The sequence below is a fragment of the Stegostoma tigrinum genome, chromosome 7 (assembly GCF_030684315.1).
Source record: "Stegostoma tigrinum isolate sSteTig4 chromosome 7, sSteTig4.hap1, whole genome shotgun sequence".
Lineage (NCBI taxonomy): Eukaryota > Metazoa > Chordata > Chondrichthyes > Orectolobiformes > Stegostomatidae > Stegostoma > Stegostoma tigrinum.
The window spans coordinates 97,942,048-97,964,804 of NC_081360.1; the positions used below are offsets into that span (position 1 = coordinate 97,942,048).

The window sequence follows — 22,757 nt, forward strand, 5'->3', positions numbered from 1 at the left end:
CCTCGTTCTCACACACCACCCCACCAACCTCCGGATACAACGCATCATCCTCCGACACTTCCGCCATCTACAATCCGACCCCACCACCCAAGACATTTTTCCATCCCTGCCCTTGTCTGCTTTCTGGAGAGACCACTCTCTCCGTGACTCCCTTGTTCGCTCCACACTGCCCTCCAACCCCACCACACCCGGCACCTTCCCCTGCAACCGCAGGAAATGCTACACTTGCCCCCACACCTCCTCCCTCACCCCTCCTCCCTCACTCCTATCCCAGGCCCCAAGATGGCTTCCCATATTAAGCAGAGGTTCACCTGCACATCTGCCAATGTGGTATACTGCATCCACTGTACCCAGTGTGGCTCCCTCTACATTGGGGAAACCAAGCGGAGGCTTGGGGACCGCTTTGCAGAACACCTCCGCTTGGTTCGCAATAAACAACTGCACCTCCCGGTCGCAAACCATTTCCACTTCCTCTCCCATTCTTTAGATGACATGTCTATCATGGGCCTCCTGCAGTGCCACAGTGATGCCACCCGAAGGTTGCAGGAACAGTAACTCATATTCCGCTTGGGAACCCTGCAGCTCAATGGTATCAATGTGGACTTCACCAGCTTCAAAATCTCCCCTTCCCCCACCACATCCCAAAACCAGCCCAGTTCGTCCCCTCCCCCCACTGCACAATACAACCAGCCCAGCTCTACCCCTCCCCCCACTGCATCCCAAAACCAGTCCAACCTGTCTCCGCCTCCCTAACCTGTTCTTCCTCTCACCCATCCCTTCCTCCCACCCCAAGCCGCACCTCCATCTCCTACCTACTAACCTCATCCCACCTCCTTGACCTGTCCATCTTCCCTGGAGTGACCTATCCCCTCCCTACCTCCCCACCTATACTCTCCTCTCCACCTATCTTCTCTTCTCTCCATCTTCGGTCCGCCTCCCCCTCTCTCCCTATTTATTCCAGAACCTTCACCCCATCCCCCTCTCTGATGAAGGGTCTAGGCCCGAAACGTCAGTTTTTGTGCTCCTGAGATGCTGCTGGGCCTGCTGTGTTCATCCAGCCTCACATTCTATGACCTACTTTGTTATTTGTTCAGCTTTGATAAATAACCAGACTTAAATCTTTATTTCCAGATGTCTGTCAACAAATGGGACCAATCATTGATGAGAAGCTTGAAGAGATAGACAGGTGTGACACCAGACGAGTAACTTGTTTCCTGATTTTTTTGTATTTTTTTTAATATTTATGTTTAAATACTTATTTGTACATTTTAACAACAAATCTGACTCTGAATTTAGATTTTACTTGAAACCTGTCTCCCTACTAGTGCTGAGAGAGTTTATCCTTCCTGGACAGACTTGAACTTAGGAGCACTTCAAAATTAGAGACCTTTTCTCCAACAATTATTAAGCTGTGGAACTTCGTTCTTTATTCTTTCACAGGATGTGAGTGTCACCGGCAAGGCCAGCATTTATTGTTCATCTCTAATTGACCGGTTTTCAGAGGGTAGTTAAGAGTCAACAAAATTATATACAAATACAATACATACATCACAGGAACAGGTCTTTCAGCTCACCAAGCCTGCCCCGATGCTATTCCTTATTTAGACCTGCTACTTATTACCTATGCGCAGTTTATATCTCTGTTTGCCTCCCATTTGTGTGTCTATCAAGGTATGCATTAAGTGTTGCTCATGTGTTGCTCATCCGGGAGGGGGAGAAATATCTGGATACTGTGTTCCAGGAGGCATTCACACCTGGTAGATTAACAAATGTTAATTCGATCGGCGGGCATGGACAGCAGTGTGTGACTGAGAGTGGAGCAGGTAGAGGGACCCTGCAGCCAGGAACACTGGAGCCGCAGCCCTTGACATTGTCCCACAGCTATGAGACACTTGCTCCCTGCATGGATGAGGAACAGGGCTGCAGGAAGGACCATGGTCCAGGAGACCATTCAAGAGAGGAGCAAAAAAACAAATTGTAGTTTTAGGGGATTCCATCATCATTGGGATAGATAGTATCCTTTGTGAGCAGGATAGAGAATCCTGCATGGTGTGTTGCCTGCCCGGTGCCAGGGTGCATGCCATCTCTGACCGGCTTGAGAGGATACTAGAGAGGGAGGGGGAGGGTCCAGCTGTTATGGTCCATGAAGGTACCGACAACATAGGCAGGACTAGGAAAAAAAAGACCTGTTTCGGGATTATGAAAAGCTAGGAACAACATTAAAAAACAGGTCTTCAAGGGTCATAATCTCTGGATTGCTGCCCGAGCCACGTGCAAATTGGCATTGGGAGGCAAGGATCAGTGAAGTAAACACAGTGGCTAAAAGAGTGGTGTGGGAAAGAGGGTTTCCTTTTCACGGGGAAGTGGCATCAGTGCTGGGACAGGAGGGATCTATATCGCGAGGATGGACTCCACCTGAACAGGGCTGGGTCCAGTGTTCCAGCAAAAAGGGTAAATAGGGTAGTTAGCAGGACTTTAAACTAGTAAGTAGGTGGGAAGGGAGAAGTGAGCATAGAGGGAGAATAACAATTAATGTAAGACAAAATAGCAGATGACTAGGAAGTTTCAACTCCATTGAAAATTAGGAAAAAAGTTAAAGGGAAGGAGATCTCAAGAGCTGTTAGTAATGGAGGTAATAGGACCCAAAAAGAAGGTGCAAAAACCGGCATAAGGGCACTTTATCTGAATGCTTGGAGCATTTGAAACAAGGTAGATGAGTTGATGGTGCAAATCTTGGCAAGTGGGTATGATTTAGTGGCCATTACAGAAACGTGGTTACAAGCTTCTTCCAGGGATGCCTAACCTGAAGAAGTTACCCTCCTCCCTCTGGACCAACCTCAGGGAATCTCTCTCCCACTGTACCACCTATCTCTTTTCTCTCCATCTTCGGTCCGCCTCCCCCTCTCTCCCTAATTATTCCAGAACCCTCACCCCATCCCCCTCTCTGATGAAGGGTCTAGGCCCAAAACGTCAGCATTTGTGCTCCTGAAAAGCCACAAAACAAGTTATAAAGAAAAGTAAGATTATGAGAGTAAACTAGCTCAGAATATAAAAACAGGCAGCAAACGTTTCTATAAATATGTAAGTCATAAAAAAGTAGCAACGGTAAACATTGGTCCTTTAGAGGATGAGAAGGCCAACTTAACTGGGAATGAGTAAATAGCTGAGACATTAAACAGTTATTTCATGTTGGTCTTCACAGTGGAAGACACAAATAGTGTGCTGAAAACTAATAGCAAGAAGGTTATAGCAGGTGAGAACTGAGACACTATCATTATCATCAAGGAGGCAGTGCTGGGCAAGCTAATGGGGCTTAAGGTAGACAAGTCTCCTAGCCCTGATGAACTACATCCTAGGGTACTAAAAGAGGTGATGTGGGAAATAGCAAATGCAGTAGTAATTATTTACGAAAATTCACTGGAGTCTGGCTGTTTTCCAATCTGCAGGAACCACCCATGTGAAGCCACTGTTTAAAAAAGCAGGTATAGACCAGTCAGCTTAAGTTTGGTAGTGGGGAAAATGCGTGAATCTGTCATTAAGGAAGAAATAGCAAGGCATCTGGAAATAAGCTCTCCATTGAGAACACCCAGCATGGGCTCATGAAGGGTGTGTCATGTTTTACTAATTTGGAATTCTTTGAGGACATTACTTGTGTGGTGGACAATGGGGAACCTGTGGATGTGGTGTATCTGGATTTGCAGGAAGCATTTGACAAGGTGCCACACCAAAGGCTGCTACATAAGATAAAGTTGCACAGTATTACAGGTAATGTATTGGCATGGATAGAGCGTTGGTTGACCAGTAGAAAGCAAAGAATAGGGGTAAATGGGTGTTTTTCTGGTTGGCGGTCAGTGGCAAGTGATGTGTCTCCGGGATCAGTGTTGGGACCACAATTGTTTACAATTTACATAGATGATTTGCAGTTGGGGACGAAGTGTGGTAGGTCAAAATTTGCAGATGACACAATGGTGAGTGGTGGACAAAAGTCTGCAGAAGAATTTGAAAGTCTGCAGAGGGATATAGATAGTCTAAGTGAGTGGGAAAAGGTCTGGCAGATGGAGTACAATGTTGATAAGTGTGAGGCCATCCATTTTGGTAGGAATAACAGCGAAATGGACTATGTTTTAAATGGTTAAAAATTGCAGCATGCTGCTGTGCAAAGGGTCTTGGGTGTCCTTGTGCATGAATCGCCAGAGGTGGGATTGCAGGTCCAGCAGGTAATTAAAAAGTCAGTTGGAATTTCGTCTGCCATTGCTAGAGGGATGGAGTTGAAAAACAGGGAGGCTATGCTGCAGCTGTATTAGGGTCCTGGTGAGGCCACACCTGGAACACTGTGTGCAGTTTTGGTCTCCTTACTTGAGAAGAGATATACTGGCAGTGGAGGGGGTGTAGAGGAGATGCACTCTATTGATTCCAGAGTTGAGAGGTTTGGATTATGAGGAGAGACTGAGTAGACTGGGATTATACTCATTGGAAATCAGAAGAATAAGGGGAGATCTTATAGAAACTTATAAGATTATGAAGGGAATAGATAAAGTGGAGGGAGGGAGGTTGTTTCTGCCAGCAGGTGAAACTAGGACTCGAGGGCATTGCCTCACAATAAAGGGAAGCAGATGGAGGACGGAGGTCAGGAGGAACCTCTTCACCCAAAGGGTTGTGAATCTGTGGAATTCCTTGCCCAGTGAAGTAATTGAAGCTACCTCACTGTTTTTAAGGCAAGGCTAAATAAATTTTTGAACAGTAAAGGAATTAAGGGTTATGGTAAGTGGAGCTGAGTCTCAAAGATCAGCTATGATCTTATTAAATGGTGGCGCAGGCTTGAGGGGCCAGATGGCCTACTCCTGCTCCTAGTTCTTATGTTCTAATGTTATTTCTTATGTGCCTGCTTACACCACCATTAGTGACAGTGTGTTCCATGCACCCACCACCCTCTGTGTGAAACATTTTCACTGCAGTTCTCCCCTAAATGTGGTTTAATGATGGTTCTGAAATCATGCATAGGCCAGACTAGGTAAGGATGGCAAATTTCCTTCCCTAAAGGACGTTAGTGAATGAGATTATTTTCAAGACAGTCAATTATAGTTTCATGGTCACCATCACTACGACTTTCTGTGAGCAGTGGAGGCTAGATCATTGAATGTTTTTAAGTTGAGTTGAAATCTTGATCGACAAGGGAGCAGAAGCAGGTGGCTGTGTACAGTCCAAATTTAATAATGGTTTGAAATTAGTATTACAGAATTCCTTGTTTATAAAATATATAAATATGTAAAAAGGCCAAAGAATTTTGATTTCAACTGCATCTGTTTTGCCTCCTTCTCTGTTTCCACAGAAAGCACCCATTTCAGGGCAGGAGGAGTCGTCACAGTGACTGCTTGGGTCCAGGTGGAGCAAAACCCTCTTTAGCTCTGGGATTTTCTGTATCATGATCTCATCCATGAAAATGGGTGATCATGCAATTTCATAAAAATCCTGTTGCATTTTCTGATTCTTCTTGCTCCTTCCTTAAATTCCCAGTAGGATTGAATCGCAGCTGCATTCCTGAATATTTCAAGGGTACTTTGTCACGGGGTGTGTTACAGCTGAGCCTAACCCAGTCTTTGTCATGGGGGTTACTAGACAGAGGTCAGTAAAAATGCTGATTTTGTTGTGTGACATATCGCTCCCCACACAATGTAGAATTGAGCTGCTCCTGGAATTTTCAGCAACAGTTTATATTTATGTAATGCACTATAGCATTAGAATTCAAGTCCCACTATTCCCAGAGTAGTGACAAAGGTTAATGATTTTAAAAATTATACAAAATTCCTCAATTTACCTCCTTTTTCAGATTCAGGTTGACAGACAATGTGGAGCAGGTTTCTGCACTTAACAAGCATTGCTGTTTATTTCAAGTAATTAGATTCTAGTTACAGGTAAACAGTTATGACCTGTAGACATGTAAGTCTACGAACTAAAACTCTAATCCCCGTATAAAATTTCCCTCACAAACAGAGACAGGCATGTGCAGGTAGAGAGACAGATGCACAGACAGGGAAAAAAAAACACACATGGATGTTGTGGACAGAACAGGGGGAAAGAAAAGAGAAAATAGATCACTTGTTTAACGATTCTATTGAGTTGATTGTTACACTGATCAGAATGCTGCTGCTTTGTCTTTTTCTGGATGCTTCCACTGGTTTGCCACAGACACACAGTTCATTGATAAAAGGTCTCTGACTCCTTGGGTAGAAGTTACAGCTCGCAGCAACTGTTGAGTGAAAGATAAACTGATTTTCTTTTCGCTTAAAGTGGCTTTCACTGCAGAGAATGCAGAGCATTTGTGAACTGCCGGTTCTCATAATCTTGTTCACAGCCCCAAGCTGCTCAGCTACCTGAGAACCAGTTACATAATTGTTGGCAGAGAGAACATGTTTTTCGTTGGCAACTGATCATTAATCCACTACATGTTGCCAACTAATGCTTCGGTTTGCACAGAGACCTTTGACTCCAGTTCACCTGCAATTACTGCTGTAAACAACCGCTGTCCAAGCAATATTCACTATCAGTATCAACCAACCTCCCACGCTGGTTATACTCTCTTCCACCCTCTTCCTTTGGACAGAAGCTTTAAAAGCTTGAATACACGTGCGAACAGATTCAAGAATAGCTTCTTCCCCCGTTATCAGATTTTTGAATGGCCCTCTCAAACATTAATGTTGATCTCTCTCTGCACCTTCTCTGCAGCTGTAACATTATATTCTGCATTCTGTTCTGCTACGTATTACGATCTGCCTGTAAAACACACCAAGCAGCACTTAAATCAAATCCAATCAAAACTTGCTTTCAAACTGTGCAGCAATTCTTGTAGAACCTGGTTCTGATCTTGTTTCAGTCCATGATTAAAAAGACAGTCTTTGCAATGCTTTTAGTGGCATAAATTAACAAGGCACTCCACATGAGCATTATCAAGCAGCATTTGACACCAAACCTCATGAAGGCAGACAACTAAGAGTTTAAGGAGCCTTTTTCAAGGAGGGGCAGAGACTCATAACCTCATGTGTTGTAAATGTCTGTTCGACCCCTCGTGTCCACATCACTTGACAATGATCTAATCCCATTTTCCAGCCTTTTGTCCATATCCTTAGAGGTAATAGCAACTCATAACATGCAAGCAACACTTGCATGTTCATTCAAGCATTTCCAACTCAATCACATTTTGGGAGAGTGAGTTCCTGACTCTCACCACACTCTGAGGAGAGATGTGGAGCAATTTTGTTAAAAGTTCCAGAACTCAGGGCCTGGCCACTGAAGGTACAGTCACCAAGATTGAAAGACTGCAATAGAAGTTGAAGAAGAGATTGCAATTGAAACAGCACAGATGCCTCTTAAAAACCGTAGGAAGTGTATGTGTATGTGAAGTAAAGAATTAATTGCAAGGACTTGTAAGCAGCGGTGGGAAATTTTAAAATTAGGTGTTTAATCTTAATCTTTCTGACTATTTTGAGCTGGAATTTCAAAAGCTAAAACCTTTTCTGTTCTTGCACATAAAGCATTGGTGCTTCATGAATTAGAAACATTCAGTGTGTTACATTTGGCACATTACCATATAATTAACCTCGAATACTGATCTATTGCATGCTTTGTATATGACACCCATACTGATTCCACTGGGGTCAAGATGGTTGGGAAGGCAGAGCCTGTTCAGAGTGGAGCATGGAACGTGTAAACTTGAATGAAGGTGGTGTGAGTGTCATTTGAACTAAGTGAGGTAGAAATTCCAAACATCACATGCTTAACAACCAGTGGAACACTCTGAAAAGTCTGGTTGTTATTCAGAATGTTACATAAATGCTGGTATTCCCCACCCCTCACATTCTGAAAGAGGAATTTAGTATGGAAATGTTCAAGGATGAAGTTGAAATTTCCATCTTTTTGATGCATTGCAGAAATTTGGTTCATTCTTGCCATTGTCTGACATTTTTTTTTTCAAAAAAAGTTAATCTGCATTTTGCAACAGGTGTGCATGATGTTGAAATACTGTTTGTCTGTTTTTTGCGCATAATGACTGCTTTTACAAGTGGCAATCCCCATTCTGTCATTTCAGGAAGCATTCTGAGCTGTCAGAGCTGAATGTGAAGGTTTTAGAAGCCCTGGAGCTGTACAACAAACTGATGAATGATGTGCCTATGTACTCCTCCATGTATTCCAAGCCTCAGTCCCAGTCCCAAGCTCAGGCTTACTATACACAGCAGTCAGCTGCTGTTCCTATGCAGGTTGGTCCAAGACAGTGGGGAAGCTGGGGAATTTTGACAATCTTTTTTGTAAAGACTATAGAGGGAGAATATGACACAAGCCCTGAAGGGGCTTTATTGCTGAGATTGCGACCAAAAAGCATTATTGGGTAAGAATAAGGAGTGCTTAATAATTCACCATTGGTGTATTTGATTTGGATATTGGGTGCGTAATGCTTCACTGTCCAGGGTTTGCAGAGTTGGAAGCTCAAGTTGGAATTCAGCAACGTAAAACTGCTCTGTCTGTCTTCTTGGAGCTTTCGGCTTGTGGTCAGTAGGTGGAGCCTTGATACTTTAGTCCGTCTATTGTTGACACCATGATCAAAGATACTGCAACAAAGTTCAGATACTACATCCCCTTTCTGTTCCGTCAAATGCTAAGGAATGGTGTCTGACTTGTGCACTATGGAAAAGTAAGAAACAAAAGTAGAAACTGCTGAAAAAGTTCAGCACGTCTGGCAACATCTGTGTAGAGAAAAATCAGAGTTAAGTTTCATGTCCCCTTTTGAGGAAGGGTCACTGGACCTGAAACGTTAACTCCGATTTCTCTCTGCAGGTGTTGTCAGACATGCTGAACTTTTCCAGCAATTTGTTTGCTTCTGATTTCCAGCATCTGCAGTTCTTTTTCTTTTTACTGAAAGAGTGAGATGCTAAATGCATCCCCTGAAGTTCAATTAGCTGAGAACATGGTAAGCTTTAGTGATGAGTATTTTTCAATTCATTTCGCTAGCTGTTTCTGATTATATAACGTAGAACAGTACAGGCCCTTCGGCCCACGATGTTGTGCTGAACATTTACTCCAATCCTAAGGTCTATCTAACCTCCACCCCTACCTTTATACTATCGTCCATATGCCTATCTAATAGCCGCTTAAATGCCCCTAATGCAGCCGACTCCACTATCCTCTCCGGCTCCAACCACTGTCTGAGTATAGAACCTACCTCTGTCTCCCCTATATCTACCTCCAATCACTTTAAAACTATGTCCCCTCGTAATAGCTACCTCCACCCTAGGGGGAAAAAGTCTCTGGCTGTCTACTCCATCTATACCTCTGATCATTTTGTACACCTCTATCATCTCACCTCTCATCCTTTGTTGCTCTAAAGAGAAAAGCCCTAGCGCTCTCAACTTTTCCTTGTAAGACCTTCCCTCCATTTCAGGCAACATCCTGGTAAATCTCCTCTGCACCTTTTCCAACACTTCCACATCTTTCCTGTAATGAGGCGACCAGAATTAGTCACAAACTCCAGACGTGGCCGAACCAGGATTTTGTATAGCTGGGGCATAACTTCACAGCTCTTGAACTCAATCCCCTTATTAATGAAAGCTAACACATCATATGCCTTCTTAACAACTCTATTCACCTGGGTGGCAGCTTTCTGGGAACTTTGGACATGAACCCCAAGATCTGTCTGCTCCTCCACAATGCCAAGAATCTTTCCGTTAACCCTGTATTCTGCTTTCAAGTTCCAAAGTATAACTGCTATAATGTGTGTTTCTTCGATGCTAATTGGCTTTAACGCACACCATGAATTTAGACCACTATTTGTAGAACATGAGTTTCCCTTGCCTGTATTGACTATAACGTGATTCCAGCCCCATTAGTTTAAATGGCACGGTTATTGCACGATTTTTCTTATAATGTGAGAACGGAACTGTGGCATTATATCAGAATGGCCTGTAGTTCTGTTCTCGTATGATCTTGTTTTTAAAAAAATTTGAGCATTAGATGCGCCATTTAAACTAATGGGGCCGAAATCGCGTTATAGCCAATACAGGTAAGGAAAGTTTGCGTTCTACAAATAGCAGTCTAAATTTGTGTTAAAGCCAATTTGCATTGAAGAAACATGCGTTATAGCAGAACCACCTGTACTATTGAATAGGTCTGTACAGCAATAATCTCATGTCCAACATTGAGACATTCCTCTAGTTCAGAGAATTGGCAGTTAACCAGATTGGTACTCTTACTGACCAATTTTTTAAAAAACGTTTTGGGGCGACAGCTAATTGTTAGTGCATCTGCAGTTGCTTTGGGTGTTGTGTAAGATAACTTTCGAATGGTTTGAGCAGTCACTCAAACTGCAAGTTTGACTACCTTTAGCTTGTTGCATTAATTCATGGATGTGGGTAGGTGTTGTTGCCTGGACATTAATTCCCTATCTCCAGTTTCCCCTGAGAAGTTAATTGAACTGCTGCAGTACATTTGGTGTACACAGTGCTGTTAGGGAGCGAGATTTTGACCCAGCGACAGTGAAGGAACGGTGCTAAGTTTCCATGTCTAGGCAGTGAGTGTCTTAGAGGAGAACTTGTGGACAGTGGAGTTTCTATGTATCTACTGCCCTTGTCCGTTTTGAATTCAGTGCCTTTTCAAAATTAAACATATTCCACGTACTTTATTAAATGTCTTCTTGACTTACTGTGCCCCCTTCACAATATGCCCCCTCAAGTCCCTCGATTTTTGCTTCAACCTCAACATAATATTGTTATCAATCTTGTGTTTTGGCCAAAGTACATCACTTCACAATTAGTGGCATTAAGCTGTATCTTCCCATATTGCTAGTCTGGGCTTTCCTGAAGTCTCGCACTTCTGTCATTAAGTACTGCATGGTGAAGTTTTGAATTGTGCTCGAATGTTGAAATTTTACAGCATGTACCCAATTGCAGGTCAAAAAGCAGAATATTGTAGATATTGGAAATCTGAAACAATAACAGAAAATGCTGGGAATATTCACAGGCTAGGTCAGTGATCTTTTTGGAGAGCTAGGAAAAATTAGAGAGACAGCAGGTTGTGTGCAGGTCATTCATTGTAACACAAAAAGCAATGGTCCTAATACTGACCCCTTAGGAACTCCACTGACAGTACACTTCCAGCCAGTCTGCTGCTGTGGTCCATTTTCTGTTCTTTAGCTAATTCCATTCCCATGTTACCATCATCTCTTTCCTGTGCTTCTGTTTTCTGAATTATGTGGTACTTCTGGCTTCGGCAAGTGTTGGTAATGTTGCCGCCTGTTTTGTTTTCCACAGGTGTATCCAGGGCAGACCCAGAGTGGGACGTATATGCCAGCGGGCATGTCGCAGGTGACAGCCAGCCAGGGCTACAGTTTAGGACCGGAACAGATTGGTCCACTTAGGTCCCTGCCTCCGACTATAAACTCAGCCAGTGCAACCCAGAGCAGTCAGATGCCCTACATGAGGTACAGTGATCTCCCAGCTTTTGTGTGTGGTTTTTCTTTTGCATATGGGCTACAGTCACATTCATCAGACTGTAGTAGGCAGCCTAGCCTCATTTTTGAATTTGCATGGTGTCCGCCTGGTTGGAAAGTCATGCACTTGGCCCCCACTCCAGAAACACTTGTCCTAATTCCAGATGGGAACTCCCTCCTGGAGCAGTACTGAGGGTGGCATTGCACTGTCAGAGTGCTGTCTTTCAAAGCGGTGATAAATTAATGCCACAAAGCAGAAACCTCTGCCTCTGGTCCTGTACTTGCACCAAATAGCAAATTCCTGGTTTTACGATGCTATCACACGGATGCCAGGCACACTCATCACATTTTCATGTAAGAATACAAATGCAAGAAGAATTTGGGTGTTGGCCTGATGTGTTTCTGAGCTTTAAGCTGCAGTAGAGGCCAAGAAGCAGATCTCCTGATACAGGTGCAACGATGCCTTATTTGAAATTAGGTAGGTCAGAATAAATGATGCATCATTCCCTTGTCACTGCGTGCCATGGAGGCTTTATCTGGCCCAATCTGATGTCCTGAGTAACAATTATTCTTCTCCCCACACTGCCCATATTGCCATTAGAAACTCAGGTTCTCCCTGCTTTTGCGGGAGTGAGTGGGGAATGTAAGTTGGTGATATTGTTATTGGGCTAGTAATCCATAGACCTGGACTGTCAGTGGCAGCACCAGAATTGTACTTGACCTTGTGTATCAAATGTATTCAGCGATGGAGATACTGTAACCTTCAGGGGCAGAGAGTTTAAAAAATTCACAACTCTCTGGCTGAAGGAATTTATTGTCCTCTAAATCCAAAATGATCGTTCCTGCAATTTGAGACCGTTTTAGATTCTAGTACATTTTTAAGGAGAGAGGAGAGAGTTTTGTTTCTAAAAAAAAGGGAATTTTTTATTTAAAGAGGGTGTTTCATGTGTGGAATGACCTTCCAGAGGAAGTGGTGGATGTTGCTACAATTACAACATTTTAAAGACATTTGGATAATTACAGGAATAGGAAAGGTTTGGAGGGATATGGGCCAGGAGCAGACAGGTGAGACTAGTTTAGTTCGGGATTATAGATAATGGGAACTGCAGATGCTGGAGAATCCGAGATAATAAAATGTGAGGCTGGATGAACACAGCAGGCCAAGCAGCATCTTAGGAGCACAAAAGCTGATGTTTCGGGCCTAGACCCTTCATCAGAGAGGGGGATGGGGAGAGGGTTCTGAAATAAATAGGGAGAGAGGGGGAGGCGGACCGAAGGTGGAGAGAAGAATATAGGTGGGGAGGTGATAGGTCCGGGGAGGAAGGACAGGTCAAGGAGGCGGGATGAGGTTAGTGGGTAGGAAATGGAGGTGCAGCTTGAGGTGGGAGGAGGGGATAGGTGAGAGGAAGAAAGAGTTAGGCAGGCGGGGACGAGCTGGGCTGGTTTCGGGATGCAGTGGGGAAAGGGGAGATTTTGAAGCTTGTGAAGTCCACATTGATACCATTGGGCCGCAGGGTTCCCAAGCGGGTGTGGTGGGGTTGGAGGGGAGTGTGGATCGGACAAGGGGCTCCCAGAGAGAGTGGTCTCTCCGGAAGGCAGACAAGGGTGGGAATGGAAAAATGTCTTTGGTGGGGTCGGATTGTAGACGGCGGAAGTGTCGGAGGATGATGCGTTGTATCTGGAGGTTGGTGGGGTGGTATGTGAGGACGAGGGGGATTCTCTTTGGGCGGTTATTGCGGGGGCAGGGTGTGAGAGATGTGTTGCAGGAAATGCAGGAGACACAGTCAAGGGCGTTCCCGACCACTGCAGGGGGGGGGGGAAGTCGCAGTCCTTGAAGAACGCGGACATCTGGGATGTGCGGGAATGGAATGCCTCATCCTGGGAGCAGATGTGGCAGAGGCGTACCTCCCCACCTATACTCTCCTCTCCACCTATCTTCTCCTCTCCACCTATCTTTTCCTCTATCCATCTTCGGTCTGCCTCCTCCTCTCTCCCTATTTATTTTCAGAACCCTCTCTCCATCCCCCTCTCTAATGAAGGGTCTAGGCCTGAAACATCAGCTTTTGTGCTCCTGAGATGCTGCTTGGCCTGCTGTGTTCATCCAGCTCCACAATTTGCTAGTTTGGGATTATGTTCAGAATGGACAGGTTGGACCGAAGGGTCTGTTTTCATTTTATATGACGCTATAACTGTATGACCAGTGAAAATGATCTGTGCTTAGTCTGTCAGGTACCTTCAAAATCACATATGATTCAATGAGATCTGCTGTCTTGTAAACTCTCGAGAATATAGACCCAATTTGCTCAAATCTCATGATAGGACTGTTCCCTTATCCCAGGTACTAATTGAGTGCACTTTTACTGTAGTGTCTCAAATGCAAGTGTAGCTTTTCTTAAAAGTGAAAATCAAAACTGCAGACGGTATTACAAATGTGGTCTTGCAATTGTAACACAACTTTGTAACACTGGGAAAAAAATTGCCTTTATGTAGAGGCCAATATGTTATTTTCCTCCAAGTGCTTGGATGTTAATGTTCTATTTAGCTTGAACAAGCACATTCAAGTCTCTTTTGAGCTTTATTTACAAGTTTCACATCTTTTATATTTAAGAAAAATTTGCACTTGTACTCTTAAGACAAAACAAATAATTTCACACTTCCCTGCATTATAATCCATATGTCATCTTGTTGTCCGCTCACTTTGACATATCTACATCTGTTTGCAGCCTGTTTGTATCCTCTTCCACAGCTTGCTTTTCCAACAAGCTTTGTATTGTCTGCAAACGTAGATACATTACTCACCATTCTTCCACCCAAGTCATTAATGTGGGTTTGAATAGCTGCGGCTCCAGCACTGGCCCTTGGAGCACTTCCTAACAACCCCTCAATTTCAGAATATTCCATTTTATACCTATTTATAGCTTTCATTAATCAATCCACTTCCCATGCCCAATATATTACCCCCACCTCCTTGTGCCCTTGCCCATTAACCTTAATCAAATATATTTTGGAAAGCTAGCTAGACCACATCGACTGGTTTCCCCTTTATCAACCTTACTAATTGCATGTTTTAAACATTTAGTTTTGTCAAACTGGTTTTTTCCTTCAGTCAAACCATATTGCCTTGTTTTAATCGTACAATGCTTTAATGTGTGCCTGGTTAGTTCCTTTAATAGATTTCTGCATTTTGACAGTTGATCTTAGGCTAATTGGCATGTAGTTCCTTATTTCTCTCTCTCCCTCCTTTCTTGAAAAGCAAGGTAATATGTGGCAATTTAAGATAATTTGGAAAATCTTAACTAGTTTAGATCCACTAACTCTGCAGCTGTCTCTCTTAGAACTCTGGTGTTGGCCACCATGATTTGGTGTTTTGTTGGATTTTAGGCTCGTGCATTTCTCCCATACTTTTTCTCAGTTGACATTGATTTTCCTCATTTCCTGACGGTTTTAACCCCTATACTGCTGTCTGTTTCAGGAATGAAACTAGCCTCTCACAACAGAAGATGCACAAAATAATTGGTCAGTGCCCCTCTTGTTCCCTCATTCTCCCTGATAATTTCTCTTGTTTCTGCTTCTATATACCAGGCTAGTACTTTAGCTGCTGGCTTCCTTTTTGTATACTAGTAAAAGCTTCTACAATCTATTTTTATATTTTTGGCTAGTTTAGTCTCCTTGTACATTTTCTCAACTTTTATGGGTGACTTTTTTAGGTTTCAGAAACACTCTGAATCCTCAGATTTAGAAAGGGTTACCAGACCCAAAACATTAACTGTGATTTCTCTTTATAGATGCTGCCAGACCTGCTGAGCTTTTCCAGCATTTTCTGTTTTTGCGTCAGATTTATAGGTTGTTTTTCACAATATTATAAGTCTTATTTTAATATATTACTATGCTTAATGACCGAGTAAACCAGAAATGGGCTCTTTTGTGGTTTTGTTTTTAGTGGGGTATACTTTTGTTGAAGATTCTGAATTATCTCTGAATGTTTCCCAAGTTCAGTTACAACCATATCTTAGTCTGTTTTCCAAATTGACTCTGGTCTGTTATCCTTTCATATCTATATAATTGCCTTCGTTAAAGTTTTAAAAATTTTTATTTGATTTTGAAACTTCACATAGAATTCAGTGCTCTATTTCCCAAAATATCTCGTAATACAACATTGCTAATTAACCCTGCCTCATTACATAATACTAAGTCTAAGATAGCTTTATCCCTAGATTGTTCCATAATGTATTTCTCCAAGAAATTGTCAGCAAAACATTCTGCAAACTCATCTTCAGAGTGTTTTTGCCAATTTGCCCTTCAGATTGAAAGAAACGTTTTTTAAAACCTCGTCCTTCCTGTATTGAACTTATTCATGGCTGTAGAATTTTTGTTAAGCTTTTTGTCCTTTCCTATTCCACTGTGCTCACCTTTACCCATATCACCCTACTTTGCTGATGCTTTGTCCATTCTCTTTGAATTTCTTGAATCTCCATGCACCCGCACCCCCACCCCAAAGTCCTGGAGCTGAGATGACTGACCTCCAACAAGATATTCCTATGTGCCAAGTACTATACAGCTCTAATTAGCAGAGAGATTTCCCAGGATTTCCATTGACCGCAGTTGTGCGAGGACACCTTGATGCTCCACCCGGTTGAATCTGGCCTTGATGTCAAGGGCATTCACTATTGCCTCACTTCTGCAACTCACCTGTTCTGTCCATGTTTGAATCAAAGCTGCAATGAGGTCAGGAGCTGAGTGACCATGGTGGAACTCAAACTGGGTGCCAGGATGGTCTCAGGCTAGTCGTATCCAGTGCTTTCAGCTGTTTCTTGATATCAGTTGGAGTGAGGTTTTGAAACAGTCCATGTTCAAATGGAGCAAGACCTGGACAGTATTGTGGCTTGGGCTGACAAGTGACAAGTAATGCTTGGACCACGTAATTACCAGCCAATGACCATCTCCCCTCGACTTTCAATGCACATACTGCTGCTGAATCTCCCACTATCATTTCATGCTTGAACATTCTTAAAGTTGATCATTTGACCAGAAACTGAACGGGATCAGTGAACTGGGATAGTGTAGGTTAGATGGGCTTCAGATCGGTATGACAGGTCGGCACAACATCGAGGGCCGCAGGGCCTGTACTGTGCTGTAATGTTCTATGTTCTATAATACTGTGTCTTCGAAAGCAGAATACAGGCTGTAATTCTCTGGTGAGTAACTCACCTCCTGACTCCTCAAAATTTGCCCACCAACTAGAAGGCACCATTTGGGAGTGTGATGACATGTAACATAGAGAAGCTAAATGCTGTCCAAATCAAAGCAGTCTTCTTGATTGACAGTGTTAAACGCTGACCTCCTCCTTCTCCACAGATGTGTAATGGCAGCTGTGTGTACCGAAATAAACTGTAGCAACTGTCAGGGTTCCATCCACAGCACCTTCCAGACCCACTGCCTGTACCAGCTAGAAGGACAAGGGTGGCACTTCCATGGGATCTGCAAGCTCTCCTTCAAGTCAGTCACCATACTGGCTTAGAAGTATGTTGCTGTTCCTTCAGTATTGCTGGGTCAAAATCCTGGAATTTCCTCCCCAGTAGCATTGTGGGTATTGCTACATCATAATTGACTGCCATAGCTCAAGGAGGCATTTCAGGATGGGCGATCAATGCTGTCTTTGCAAGTGATGCCCACGTCCTATGAAACTATCACCACTTCATGTTTGCAACTGCAGCTAGGCAATCTAAAGTCAATTGGTCAATGAACCAGGAACAAAAAATTAGTCTCCGCAAAAGTGATCCTGAAGTTACCAAATTGTAGGAAAAATCCATCTGGTTCACAAGTTTCTTTGAGAGAAAGATACCTGGTGTCCTCCTCTTTGGTCTATATGCTACACGTAGCAATGCAGTTCACTCTTAACTGCCCTATGAAGTGACTCATACGGTGATTTGGAATAGTGAAGGAAGTAGGTCATAATTACTGGTTTCATGTCATCGTGTCAGCTCTGTCTGATTAGTTCTCCTGACCTTGTTCCCTGTGGTCTTCCTGTATCCCTGCACGTTCTTCCTTTTTGGATGATAATCCAGTTGCTTTTTGAATGCCTCTAAAACTGCCACCTCGACACACACTCAATGCTTTCTAGATCCTAACCACTTCTTCCTCTTCTTTCCGTTGTTTTCTTTTGCCAGTTTTACCTTCAACCAGTGCCCTCTTGTTTTTGACCCTCTCACCAATTGGAAGTTTCTTGCGGCCTACTCTTGTCCAGATCCCTCATGATCTTGTTATCTCTGAGACATCACTATTCAACTTTCTCTTCCCCATGGAGAAAACATCTGATTTCCCCAATCTACTTACGTAACTCAAAGTCCTCATCCCTGGAAACATTCTTGAGAATTTTTTCTATAGTATCCTTAATGAGTTAATGCCTTTCTTAAATTGCGATACCCTGATGAACTGCAGCGGTTCAAAAAGGTAGCTCACCACCGTCTTGCTTCTCCAGGGGCAAAAGGACAAGTGCTGGTTTGGCCAGTGACACCCACATCCAGTGAAAGAATAAAACATCTCTCTAATGTGAAGAATAAATAAAGAACACGACACAATTCTGTACATCAGTTAAACATAACTTACTGTCTTTTGTACTGTATGCTATTAATAATATTTCTGATTAACTGACTGTGCCACATTTACATGAAGTCAACTCTTTTTTTGAAAAGATGTTTCTTTCTAATTTTGTTAAACAGCACCGGACCACCACAAGTCTACATGACTCAAGCAGCAAGCCTTCAGGTGACAACTGGACCAGCAGCCCCCTACACAGCACAACCAGGACTGAGTAACGATATGCCTGCCTATCAGAACACTACCGTCAGTGGACCTCCAGCTGCTGGATACCCAATGGTCTCCCAAGCCCAGCATATTCCTCAGCACCACTCTAACTATTTTCAGCAGCCTCTGCTTTAAGAGAAGTACAGCTCATGTGAGCCTTTCAGCAGATCTCCTGGTTTCCGTGTTATTGTGCTAGATACTGCCCTGCTGAGATTTTGTCACACAATGGCAGTACTGCACCAATAAGTAGAGATCCCCTATATCGGGGGTTTACTGCAGGCAGTTAATTTTCTGTCATCTTCTTGCTTTAATGAAAAGTGATTTTTTTTTTTGGTAATCTTTAGTTGTCTGTCTCCACTCTACATATTGTTTAATGTGATTGCACCCTGTCTTACTCCCTCTGCTATTCACATGATTTGGCAGCTCTGGTTAGTTGCCATTTGCTAGAAATTGGGGAATCAGTGTGCCCACTGTAATTGATTCACAATGAGGCATACCTTCCTGTGGCCCCAGCAGCAATAGAAGAACTGTGAAAGGTCACTGTCCCAAACGACCCATGTGCAGTCCTGCTGTGGACTCTGAGCCAGATGAGGGTGCCATAAGGTTCCCTGTGCTTGGTAATATGAACTCAGCTGGAGCGAGGCTGCTGTTGGTTGCAGTGCTCTTGGATGAGAGAAATGGCCAGGGTTCAAGTCAACATAAAATGCATGAGCCTTGCAGGCTACCTGAAGGAATTTGCTTAAATGCTCACAGCATGGTAATGTTGACCGCACTGTTTCAGTGCCTGCCTCAAACCCGAGCTAGGAATGCTGTGGTCTTTTGTTTTGGAACCCAGTTTAGGTGTCCACATGAAGACACAGCCCTTGACAGAAGTGAGTATCACTGCCCAATCCTGAAGGGAATGGCCAGGGCAAGGCTCCAGTTCATCCTGGTCTTCAGGTTTCCAATTTCAGCTGTGACATTATGATTCTACAATTCACCCATCGTTTTACTGTCACTCCACAAACTGATCAGGCTGGAAACCCATACGAAGGTGTTCAGAACACAATTGATTGTGGCAAGGGCCTCCTGTGAATGAAAAAGTATCTGAAAACCACACCCCACTGGGGTTTTGAAGTAATCAGTTCAGCCTGGTTTGTTTGAAAGAAATGAATAATCAAAAGCAGTGATGTGTGGGGAGCATTTTAGAAAATTTACAGTACAAAGAGCAATCTTGGGGATCATTTGACAGTGTGGTGAGCATATAATAGTATTGGGATCTGTAAGGTTCTAGTGCACTGCCTTTACTGACTGAGCTATCGGCCCTAGTTTGTATTTTTCTGTTGATTTCTCTCTCGTGCAGCACGGGCAATACTAATTCGAGTTGGGCGTGACTTGGTACCAAACTACATTCTTTGTTGCACTCGTACAGTGATCCAGATTGCTGCTGTTTTTTCCCCCTTTTTTGAGTTTTGTAGCACAATAAGTGATTCTATTGTGTTTGTTTCTCAGCTGGCAGTTATTGACAAGTTGCACTTTTCTCAACAACAAAAGCGGTGTTGCATGTTGCCCACACTTTTTTTCAAACCTCACCAACTCATGCACAACCCACCTTCTGGAATTGGTCAGTTTTGGGATAATTCTCCTTTGACACTAGAGCTTCAAGAGACTTGTCCACATTCCTTCGTTTTCCCGTTGTCACATCTCCAAGTTTACTGATGAGAATTCTATTGGAATTGTTTTAATTCTGTTTTTGTTAAACTCCCCAGAACTTGCACGTCGCTCATTAGCACTTGCTGCATCTTTCCAGTGAAGGGTAGAGTTATTAGTGTGGGAGTTGGGGTTTCAGAAGAAATTATAAACTTTAGTCTTTAGAAGGATCACCAGGGGAATGCAGTGCTCACCTTTTAAGGAATTTATCCTGTCTTCATCTTGTTGCACTATAATAGGCTTCGAACATCACAGATCTCATATCTCTATCCCACATCCCATCTCCTTGACCATGTTTTGACTTATTTTATATTTAATCAATATTTTGAAGTAGGACTAGCTAAAATGCAGTATTTTTGTTGCATTTGATTTCAATTTGACATTCTTGTTCTTGGGATTTTGGATGTCTGACGATTTACGAAGAGAAATATAGATCAATCGTGTTTTAAAGTTTTAATGACTAATTCCACGCCAAATTAGTTTAAGGTGTAATAAAAAGCAATCAAGCAGCCAATCTCCACTAAATAGACAGAATAGGGTTTGATCAACTCGAGTTGATTCCTGAAGTTAATGGAAGTATTGGGGAGTGGCAGGGAGAGGAGTAAAGATTGTTCGCAACAAAGACATGCTGCATTTGTAATGCTGTTCCTTCACAATGTTGGAAATGTTTTTCTTTTTAACAGATTTTACATACAACTGTAGCACTTGACAGTTACTTGCAGATTAGATAAAGATTATCCAATGCCTGTGTGCCCAAACCACTTTTTAGAACAGATTTTTAACTGGACATTCTGCCTTGCGCACCCAAAACTAAAAAGAAGACAATTATCTCCCAATTACAAATCTTTTCTTGAACCTCTTCTGCCTTCTGATTCGGCCTCTGGATCTTTAGTAAGCTGTCCCTCACCTAGATGGGTTCTATGCTTCTGCTGTTAATTATTGCAGTTGTTCCCCTCATACAGCCCACAGCCAAGGCTGCCAACCATGTATTTTGATCTAGCCTGGGAATGACCAACTCCTTAGTTAAGCTGATTCTATACAATCTGCAGAACAGTTTTTTTTTGTGTGCAGTTCCATTCTGGCTAGAACCCATCAGACCCCTGTACAGTCTGCTCTTTGTGAGGCACTTTAAATCCTAGAAGTCACTTTTATTCCAATTGGTTTTGGCATTTTCTTGCCACTTTGTTTTATTTATGTAGAATTTACAACACAGAAATACATCATATAACCCAAATGATCCTTGTTGGCATTTAAACTCTGCAAGCCTCCATTCATCTGTCTTTTCCTTTCAGCCTAATTATCCAACTTTTCCTTAAACATACTCTTGGGTTTCACCTAAACTACTCCCAGAAAGATGTTTCTGTTGCGCTCTTATTAGTGACTCTTGTATTCGTGGACTTTTCTAGAAGAAACATTTATTTATCTTATCACGTCTTTCCTAAATTTAAGAACTTCAGTACTCCGACCAATTTGTAGAGTGGAAGTGGAGCTCATGTGAAGTGGCTGTTTTGATAGCCTGAATATTTACTTAATTCTCGAGATATTGGAGATTTTCTTGGACTTTGAATTACCAGTAGGCTGTAAACTGTATACATTCTCAATTCAGTAACAAGTCCAGGCTTGAAGGAAAGAGATGTTAGTCATTTTATTTTGCTGTTAAATCTTTGCTCCCTTTATTTTAATTTGGTTTTATTTATATAAATTACTTGTACTCAATCAGCACAATATGATGGAAACCAATTTCTTCCCTTCCCTACTGACCCCTAAATAAATTCTATCATACTGTATGTTGAAGATTGTTTATAGTTGTACTTTATTCCTCCCACAAAGAAGAAAAATCACTCTGTAGCGATTTTTGCCTGGTTTCCCTGCTCTTATGATGCTCAATCATTATAAGTGAGAGTGTGGGATTCATCTTTTCCTTGTTGTTTTTATTTTGCATCTATCTGAGAATCTTTAATTTTATCTTTTTCCATTGGGTGCTGTAATATACAGAGATGTAAGGTGTCAGCAAGAATGAAACACTGTTCGCTTGTACTGGCAGTTACTAGGCTTCTTTGCCTTCTGGGACTTTCCAATAATAAAGAAATTAATTTTTGTTTAAAATTTTGTATGTTTTGGCTTTGTCTCACTTTTCCTCCTAACCTTAGGTTTGTGTAAGGCATTAAATAAATAATTTCTATTTAGCTGGGTGTAAAAGATTCATAGCAAGAGCAAGGAAATTTCCCCACCCCAACTGTCCCAAACTATGCTTGCCCAGTATTTCACCCACAACCAATATTACTAAAGATTATTTGGTCGTCAGTGCTGTTCTGGGGATCTCCCTATGAACAACTGGCTACTGCAAAGACCACAGTCTTTTTTATTTTTGGACTGTGGACTATTTTTTTAAAAAACAAGACTGGGCAATGAGTTTATGCAATGATACATTTTTTCCTCAAATAATGAGAGAACAAGTAGCTACCATTTAAAAATGGGTGTTGAACAAAGGGTGAACTGTGGCAAAAATGGTTAAGCAATCAGAGGTTCAAAAAGTAGGTATCAAAATAAGTGTCTCGTGTAGGGGGGGTACTAGAGTACTCAAACTATATACACTCCCTCAATTCAGTAACAAGACCAGGCTTCAAGGAAAGAGTTGTTAATTTTATTTTGGTGTTAAATCTTTGCTCCCTTTTATTTTAATTTGACTTAATTTATAAAGATTAATTGTACTTAAAATTGTAAAATAGTAAACAGTTCCCCAAACTCCCCTCTGCTGTTGGTTGAAAGACAATTTGCTTGAAATACTTTA

At 42.4% G+C, this 22,757-nt stretch overlaps 1 protein-coding gene across 2 annotated transcripts in view; it reads left to right on the forward strand.

Moving 5' to 3' along the window:
- stam2 (signal transducing adaptor molecule (SH3 domain and ITAM motif) 2) overlaps nt 1-22,072 on the forward strand; it is an 89,313-nt gene extending 67,241 nt beyond the window's left edge. For both annotated transcript variants that reach the window (XM_059647545.1, XM_059647544.1), the window contains 4 exons: nt 1,132-1,186; nt 8,084-8,252; nt 11,295-11,464; nt 18,193-22,072. In XM_059647545.1, coding sequence (XP_059503528.1) covers nt 1,132-1,186; nt 8,084-8,252; nt 11,295-11,464; nt 18,193-18,412 — 614 coding nt within the window. In that variant the 3' untranslated portion in view covers nt 18,413-22,072. The remainder of the gene's footprint in view (nt 1-1,131; nt 1,187-8,083; nt 8,253-11,294; nt 11,465-18,192) is intronic.
- The last annotated feature ends 685 nt before the right edge of the window (nt 22,073-22,757 follow it).